Here is a 9,257-nt window from a genome sequence, read left to right on the forward strand (position 1 = left end):
CAAATGAAGTATAGAAACTTTACTTCCCGTTACGTTCTTTGACCTTCTCTCATTTATGACAGAACTGTCTTTCAATAGTTCATCTATATACATTTAGAGCCACATCAGATTGCTGTTATAATTTTTGTGTCAACCATCAAACATAATTAGGAAACACAAGAAGAAACAGAAAACCTGTTAGATTTGCCCGTATTTTTGCCAACCATGTTCTTTCTTCCTTCCTGATGTTCCAAAGTTCCCTCTTCTGTCCTTTCTTTTCTGTTTAGAGAACTTCCTTTTGCCATTCCTTTATGGTCGGTCTCCTGGTGACAGATGCTCCTAGTTTCCCTTCATGTGAGACTATCCGATTTCCCTTTTATTCCTAAAGGATGTTTTCACTGGTTATTATTTACTTCATATTTTCTTAAATCATCGTACCTTATATTACTTACTACCACAAATAGAAAGCCCTCATCACTTGCCGTGAATAGAAGGTGCATATCAAAATAAATGGGTGATGATTTAAAAGCGCTTTAAGTTCATGGTGTGTTCAGTTGCATCTTGTACATAACTCCAGGGGGGTGTGTGATAGATGGGGGGGCTTCGCACTGACCTCGTGGAATCCCTCTGGGGCCGTACAACCTTTCCACGTCCTCTACCTCGTCCTCTACCTTTTCCAGGCGTGCTCCAGCAGAGGGGGGCTCGTAGGTGGCTCACAGGTCAGCCCAGCATATCCCACAAGGGAGGGGCCCATCTGTAGGGACGAATCGCTGTTGAGAGGGATCAAGACAAAGAACTCGCTGCCAGTGACCCTGGAAAGTAGCGGTAATTCCACATCCTCTCGGGTCCGAGATGCAGCTTTGTTTCACCTTTTTGTATTTCTCAGTTTGAAATGTGTCTTTAAAATGGACGTATCTATTTATTACAGTGAGTTTTTGCTCTTCCTAAAAGCTGCCAGTAATTCTATGACATTTTAGAATCTTGGAAAATAGAGATTAATTTTAATTATGGGAGATGGCTTGTTTGGGGGGGTTCGAAAATGGTCAAATATTAACATTTCCCATTGGTTCGACCTCATGGTATATTATGATGCATTATCTTTTTTTTCTAACCCTTACAACAACCTCATGAAGCAGGTGTTCTTAAACCATTTTGGAAGACAACATTCATTAACCGGGTGCCGTGTGCTCAGCCTGGCCAGACTTCCACGACCTCCCCGCTCCAGCACCCCGCCAGCCCACACCTCCCTCCGCCCCCCAGGTCGGAGCCTGCCTGCAGAGCCTGCCCCGCTGCCCCTGAGAGATGAGGCTGGTGGCCCCCGTGACTTAAAAGGACTGTGCTTAAATGTGCTGCTCAGAGAACAGGGGCCTCTGTCCCCGCATAGCCACTCGCCCCCCCGGCCCCACCCCTGCTGCCCAAATGGAGTGAGCCTTAAGTTTGGTTCATTACACTCTGCTGTCTTCAGGTTTGGGTCCAGACCTAACTGAACCCAGAGGGTCACCCCATTCACTGCCCCAAACTGACCTTCTAACCCAACAGGCCTCACCCACTAGAGCTGTTAACTGATACTGATTACAGCCCCTCTCACACTCAGAGGAGCCCTCCCCAAGTCCCGATTTGTTTTGGGTACTGGGTAACCAGAGCAAATTATACCAACAGCCCCACCACCTGGAGGAAGCGTGCTGGGAAGGGCACAGAGCAGACACCTTGACGGACACAGCTGAATTTAAAGGCACAGTAGGGAGTTTTCTCGTAGGGCTCTGGTCTCTGAAAGAGAAGCAACCAGAAAGGCTACATCTATTTGGATGTGTCACCATCATCCTTCACACTGTGTCCGGCGCTCAGGGCTAACCAGTGCCTGGCACTTAGTAGATGCTCAATAAATAGTAGAAAATATAATTAACGAATGAATGGATGCATGGTTTAGTGCGTGGGGAAAGGTTCATATTCACAAAACTTTTAGGGCGGGGGGGGTGAATGAATGAAGGTCAGGGAACTGCCGATGTCCACTTTAACCCTCCATCCTTCCTCTTTCTCTCTCGAACTTCCAGTGCTTTCATAATTATCCTATTTCCTCATTGGGCAGATTTTAAATAATAGACTTTATTTTTTAGAAAAGTTTTAGATTTACAGAAAAATTTCAAAGATAGCACAGAAAGTACTCATAAGACCCTTCACCCACTTTCTCCTATTATTAACATCTTACATTCCTGTGGAATATTTGTTATAATTCGTGAACCAACCGATACGTTATTGTTAGCTAAATTCCATACTTTATTCTCGTTTCCTTTGTTGTCATCGAATGTCTTTTTCTGCTCCAGGATCCCGTCCAGGACGTTAGAGCACATTTGGTTGTCATGCTTCCTCAGGTTCCTCTTGGCCGAGACAGTTTCTCGGGCTTTCTTTGTCTTTGATGACCTTGACAGTTCTGGGGAGTACTAATCAGGAGTTTTGTAAGATGCCCTCTAGTGGAATATGTGATGTTTTTCCTCATGATTAGACTGGGCCTGTGGTTTGAGGGACTAAGACCACAAAGCTAAAGAGCCATTCTCATCACTGCGCATCAAGGGTACGTTACATTATATCAGTATGAATTCGCGCTGTTGATGGTGACCTGATCACCTGGCTGAGGTAGGTTTGTCAGGTTTCTCCACCGTGAGCTCACTCTTTCCCTCCCCTGCTTTCCAGCCTGCACGCTTTGAAATCAAGTCACTGTGTGCAGCCCTCACTTGGGAGTGAGCAGTTATGCATCTCCCAGATAATGGTTGAGTATCTGAGGATTGCCCATTTGGGAGCAGACATGGCCAGCCCTTGTCTTTACCTTCTCAGGTGACATACTAAAGTTAAAAAGTGAGGTTGAGCCACGAGTCCCTGGAGAGGAGGGCTCTTGCCCTGCCCGCTTTAACGGCCCTGGGTACAGCTCCTTTCACAGTGCAGGACACCTTTTGGATGCTTCATAAGTACCTGTTAAAACAACCACCACTTCCAAAAAAATAAATAAATAAAAATAAAGCCCTACAGAGGAGTCCACTGGCTGCTCAGGCCCCTCTCAGAGGCCACCAAGCCCAAGAAATGGATTTTCTTTCCTTCTTCCTGAGTGGATAACACAGGAGCTGACTCACCAGCCAGGTGCACAAGACAGACCCTGGTCCACGTGAGACCAGCGCCATCTGTCACACCGTGTGCACAGAGGACCGTGCGGAGCAGAGGCCTCGGCTTTTTGTGTGATCCGCACGTACCTCGCTGAGCGCCCACATTGTGTCTGGTGCTCTGCAGTCACAGGGATGACGAAATGGGGTGCATCTGAGGCAGACTCGACGCGAGTCGCCCTAGTGTTCTGTTGCTGCGGTAACAAATCGCCACAACTTAGAGGCCGAAGACGACGCCTGTGCTCTCGTGGTTCTCATGGGTCAGAAGTCCGGGCACTGTTCTCACAAGGCCAAAATCAAGGTGTCAGCAGGGCTGGGATCCTTTCTGGAGGCTCTGGGGCTGACTCTCCCCACAAGCTCATTCAGGTTTGGGCAGCATTCAGTCCCTTGCGGTTATAGGACTGAAGTCCCATCTCCTTGCGGGCTGTCAGCCGGGTGTCCCGTTTTGTTGCTAGTGTTACCGTCTGCTTTCCCTCTGAAGCTCGCTATGTGGCTCTCTCTCCGTCTTGCAGCTACAGCACGCCAAGTCCTCGAGCCTCCAATCCCTCTGACTTCCTCTCCTGCATCATTTCTTTTTCTGATTTTTTTTTCAATGACAGTTGTCTAAACAATATTAGTTTCAGGTGGTCAGCGTCCCTCATCTCTTGTGAATTCTTCTTCCGCCTCTCATTTGAAGGGCCCATGTGATTACATTGGGCCTACCCAGATAATCCAGGAGAATCACCCTCTTTAAGGTCAACTAATAAGTAACTTCAGTTACTCCTGCAGAGTCCCCTGTGTCCTGTAAGGGAATATATTCACGGATGGGATTTCTCATGATACAGTCCCAGAGATTAGGGCATAATTCTGCCTACCACGCAGTGCTTCTCAGGCATTCATGTACGTGGGAGTCACCTGCAGAGGTGTTACGGTGGATGCTGATTCCATGGGCCTCGGATAGGAATCTGCATTCCTGCGCTCTCCCAGGTGATACTGCTGCCGCTGCAGGTCCATGGAACACATTTGAGCAGCAAAGCTGTAGACCAGAGGAAACGAATTTACAGCCCCCAGCCCAGGTCAAACCCAAGACAGAATTTCAGTACCTGAAACCGGTGGTTCCCAAACCTAAGGGAGCATCAGAATCACCAGGAAACTTGTGAAAATTCAGATTCCCGGGCCCCACCCCCAGCATTTCTGAATCAGGAGGTCTGGGACAGGACTTGAGGATCAGCATTTCTTAACAGGCTCCCAGGGGATGCTGATGCTGCTGGTACAGTGACCACACTTTGAGAACCACTGCAGGAAGCCAGGAGATAGGCAGTCCCCTTGGCGTGTCAAGTGAGAGGAGCATTTAACACCTTTTGTTCATAAAGGCATCATCTTTGAAAGCAGAGTCCCTTTTCCATCCAGTATGGTTGCATTTCCTTAGGCACTTCTGTGGGTCTCGTATGAAGTGACGCGGTGACTTTTGGGATCTCATTCACTTTAATCAAAGGGTTGGATTTTCTTTTCATGTACTGAGCTGTATCCTTCTGCTTTGGGAGCACAAAGGAGTAGATTCATGAATAACTTGAACCACTGACATCATGAGTTGTCTCAAACCCATCTTTTAAAATAAAATAAAAAAAAATTTTTTTTACAAAGGCAACACTTGTTTGTTGTAGAAAATATAGATAAAAAAGAAAACATAATTCCACCTGAGGTAGCTACTTTATTCTCCCAGAACTTTTTCTATAAATACCTGTGAATCCAAATATGTGTATGGAGGGTTTTATTTCCAAAAACACATGCCACAAACTGTGTTGTAACCTACTTTTTAAAATATATTGTAAATGTCTAGCTAACCCTCCTTTTTAGCCCCAAGTTTCAACTCCCTTCACCCAATAAAGAGCATCCAAACACTGTGATTCGTGGCTTCCCTCCTGCTCACCCGTGGTTGGAGGGAGATTCATCAACAGCAACGGGCCCCATGGGGAAGAGGCAAAAACGTGAAGAACGGGGCTCAATCAGAAACAGGCTCCTGTGTCCCTGAGTAGTCACGGGCAGCTGTAGTTTTACGTGGCAGAACTGTTTTCCCCAATTTTTTGGAGAAAGTGATTCGGCTGAGCACTCCTGATCCGGAAATGCCTCAGCACCAGAATCGAATTCACGAGAAAGCTCAATCAGGATCATTTGTGTGTACTAATGGCCACACGGTCACAGGATCAAAAGGGCTTCCTGCTAGCATCTTCAGGATAATTAGCTGCTTCCAGAAGTTTGGAGTATCGCCAAAAGTTATGTTTAGGATAAAAACTTATTTTCCATTCAATGAGTTACAAAGCCTGCTCTCCAATAAGCAGGAAATGATTAGGGCAAGAGAGAAGGATGTAATTACAAGTTAATCTTTCACCGATGAGCCCACTAGAAATGGACAAACAGAGCCAGCAACTCCAGGGCCTGCCAGGGCAGACTGGATGTGTGATGTCCAGGGAAATTTTTCTTGGAACCTGTGGTAAGCTTGTGAGCTCCTCTCGCACCGGGAGGTGGGGACATGTTCCTGGCAACAGCTTAGATGAGGTCGCGCCCGGCCCCCAGTGAGGTGAGCGGTCCTTTCTTTTCTGCAGAACGAAGTGATCAGCCAGCAGCTGTGTGTCATCTTCACTCACTGCTACGGGCCCTACCCCATCCCCAAGCTCACCGAGATCAAACGGAAACAGACCTCGCGCCTGGGTGAGTGCTTCACCAGTCTTGTCCTTCAGTGGCAGTCGGAGGACAGGGAGGAAGCAGGTGCCATAGAAGAAGGGTGGGGAATGTTCCAGGGCAAACAAGACAGATACAGGAGTCAAGCCGGCGACGATCAGGATGTCACCTTGATTAAGTGATAAAACTGGAGAATATACCTTAGGAGGATGGATAAGGGGACTCACCAACACCTCCTTCCTCTAACTGAGGGACTTTCTCCCACAGTCACAGGCAGTGACTGCAAGAAGGCCTCCCCAGCCCTGCAGGCAAGTAGATTCCAAAGGGAGGCTAAGCTGTGCATGGCAGCTCTCCCGCCAAATTCTCCTCTCTAAGAAATCCTTCTTCCTCCCTGAGGAGGACCCAGCAGAGGACAGCGACTGGCCAGCACTGTTCCTCTAATGGAGCCTTTCTGCAGGGAATTAGAAGGATGAGAAAACAAGTAACACACACACACACACAGACACACACAGGGCAACTTACCTGCTGAGGAGATTGGCAGCAATAATTACTTTGTATTCTTCTTGGACATTTGCGTTGAGCCAGGCACTTGACCTGCCCTATCTCAAGTAATCCTCAGGCCACCCCAGGAGGCAGCGCTGTAATCATCCTCTGTCATGTCTGACAAAAGGGAGGCTCTGCAGCAGGGGCCTGGACCCGGGTCCTCCTGGACCCATAATTCTATGGTTCTGCGGTCCCAGCTTCTGGGCTTTTCCAGAAGAAACCTTTCCATCGGGCACTGATTTTGTTTGGAGGATCCTGGGGCTGCTGGGCACCATTGATCAGCCCTGAAAAAAGGCAAAAAAATACTCTGCTGCCTTGAAACCCGAAACATGAGCCTTATGTTGCAGGGGCCTGTCTCCGTGCTGCCTGAGGAGTTATAAAATATTAAAGATAAAGGATTCCTTTTCTGATGAAAGTTGGAGAAATTTCCTACTTCCTAGTTCCTTGTCCTATAAAGACTAGGAAACATTTGAGCAGTGGAAGCATCTAAAAATTCTACTCCTTAACAAAACCACTACTTTTGCAACTTATGAGCTAGTTTAAATGAACGACAAGGCTGAATTCATGGAACCGTTTTCAAATATTTTTGTTCCCGTCATGAATAACTGGTTACTATAAATGACACAGCTTTTTGCTAAGTGAAAAACTTAGCATCTGAGTCAAAGGTTGTCTGTTTTTCTTTACACCCATTCCTGTGGGCAAACCAGGATGTACCAAAACCACGAGTATTTCCACCTTGTGGAAAACAGGTGTTAATTCAAATAATATTATACGTGCAACAAATAAGACCAGTCAAGTTAATAGACATCAGAGATTGAAGGTTATATTCCCACGACATAGCAATAATCTCTGACAGCAAATATTTGCAAGGGGTATTTGAGTGGCACAGTGTAAAATCTGCTTTTCTGTAGCTGTAGGAAAGGAAAGAACATTTTTTTTTTCCTCCCGAACTTTCTTTCATCAGCAACTTTAAGGCCTAGTTTTTTTTGCCAAGCCTTGGAATTCCAAGGGTTAGAACAAGAGAAGAAAGGCAAGCCTGAGAGGCTCAAAGTTCACAATATGAAAAAAAGGGCAGAGTATGTGATTATTAATAAATAGAATATGGAACACGTAGTGTTTTGCATCTTCTGTATAGCATTTCAAGCTAGGATAACTAAAGTTTGTCCAGTAGTTGTTCTTTAGGGAGCTGCTTTCAAGGAAAGATAAGAATGATCAATGACAAGAGTCCCACACTGCCATCTCTATAGGGCCAGGCGGGTTGTATAAATGAATGAAACAGGCTCAGGATAAAACAATAGAGAATGGCAGGGACTATAGCAAACTGGTGAGCGCTTTCCTGATTTGTTTGTGGTACATTATCCTCTTGCCATCCCAGTGAATTCTGGGAGAGAATGGTGAGAGAGAGAGAGAGGTCGCTAAAGGGAGGAAAAACTAGCAATCTGGGGAGCAGGCCAGGGGGCTGGTTGAAGGTGGACAGTGGGAGTGAGAGAGAGTGAGCAGAGGGAGGCGGATTGCTGAGGGGAGGGAGAAAGTCATTCTGAACTCTTAACACTCTTTAAAGCCAGGGGAGGAGTGAGATTTAGTCAACCCTGAGGCCTTTCCCTGTAGCCTCCCTTCCCTTTACCTAGATAGTTCTAGAAATTTGAGTTGTCATGTTGTTTTGTTTTGTTTTGTTTTTAATAAAAAATTTTAAAGATAGTGGGATTACGGATGACTTTGACTTTTTTTAATGCTTTTTTGGCGTGTTTTAAATTAAAACTTCATTATGGGATGAGGCGTGGGAGCTGTGTGTGCTGCAGAGAACTATGAGTGCAGGACCAGCAAGACCACTATCTGAAGCAGCACAGGGAGCGAGGGGCCATCTCACCTTCGAGGGCTAAGTGAGGACAATCAGCCAGGAAGGCCAACTCTGGGTCCAAGTTGCAGCAGGGTCTGAGCTAACATGGTGCCGGGCCAGGGTCCAAGTTGCAGTCTGACAGGGTGGGCTCAAAAGCTGGGGGGTCACGGCCCCCGTGATCCAGGGGGGTTGGCCCCTGTCCTCAGTGGTGGAGAAGAACCTAAACCCAGCCATTGGAAGTGGCTGGAGTTTCATTTCGGGACAGACCTTTAACCCCTGGGGAAGGCCCTGTCGACAACAAGCAGGTCCCCAAGCTAAGAAGGAGCCTGATGGCCTCAGCAGAACCCGAGGACAAGACTCTGAAGCAAGGGTCAAGGCATTCTTTCATTCATTCAAAAAGTACTAATTGAGCATCTATTATAACGGTCATGTTTATTTAGGGATAGTATGTCAGCCAATTTACTAAATGCTTTACATAAATTAATTCATTTAATGCTCATTGCAACTCTACGATGTAGGTATGTAATACGTATTACCATTTCCATTTTACAGAAGGGAAGCTGAGGCGCAAAGTGGTTCAATAACTTGCCCAAGGTCACACAGCTGAGATTTCTGGCTTCAGAGCCCACACTCTTCCTATATAGTCTACTTTCCTTCTATGCTAGACACAGAGGAAAGGATATGAAAATGACAGGCAAGGCTCTGCCCTCCCAGAGCATGCGGGCCAGAGGGAGAGGTAGACAAAGCGTGGGTACACTGTAGGGATGAGGCTACACCAGAGCCAGTACCAGCACTAGGAGAGCACAGCTAGAGGATGCTGGGTTAGCCTGGGATGGGCGGGGAAATCGGGCATGGCTAAGAGTGTGTCTGCGCTGCAGCTTGAAGACCACGTGGGGGTATGCCAGGTATGGAAGGGCTTGCAAGAGTGTTCTAGGTAGAAGGAACAGCACATGCAGAGGCCCAGAGGTGACAAAGCACATAGTACCAATGGAGAACTGAGAGCAGCCACATGTGGCCCAGGCACACATACAGTTTGACAGGGGAATGTGACTAGGGAGAAGCCGGAGGAGGCAGCAGGTGCCCCTCACAAG

At 47.0% G+C, this 9,257-nt stretch overlaps 1 protein-coding gene across 2 annotated transcripts in view; it reads left to right on the top strand.

Annotated features, from left to right (window-relative positions):
• The window catches only part of BTBD11 (BTB domain containing 11), a 354,686-nt gene that overhangs the window by 330,689 nt on the left and 14,740 nt on the right, over positions 1–9,257 (top strand). For both annotated transcript variants that reach the window (XM_023527347.1, XM_023527348.1), the window contains exon 13: positions 5,711–5,816. In XM_023527347.1, the coding sequence (XP_023383115.1) occupies positions 5,711–5,816 (106 nt within the window). The remainder of the gene's footprint in view (positions 1–5,710; positions 5,817–9,257) is intronic.

The sequence above is a fragment of the Pteropus vampyrus genome, unplaced genomic scaffold (genome assembly GCF_000151845.1).
Source record: "Pteropus vampyrus isolate Shadow unplaced genomic scaffold, Pvam_2.0 Scaffold16, whole genome shotgun sequence".
Taxonomy (NCBI): domain Eukaryota; kingdom Metazoa; phylum Chordata; class Mammalia; order Chiroptera; family Pteropodidae; genus Pteropus; species Pteropus vampyrus.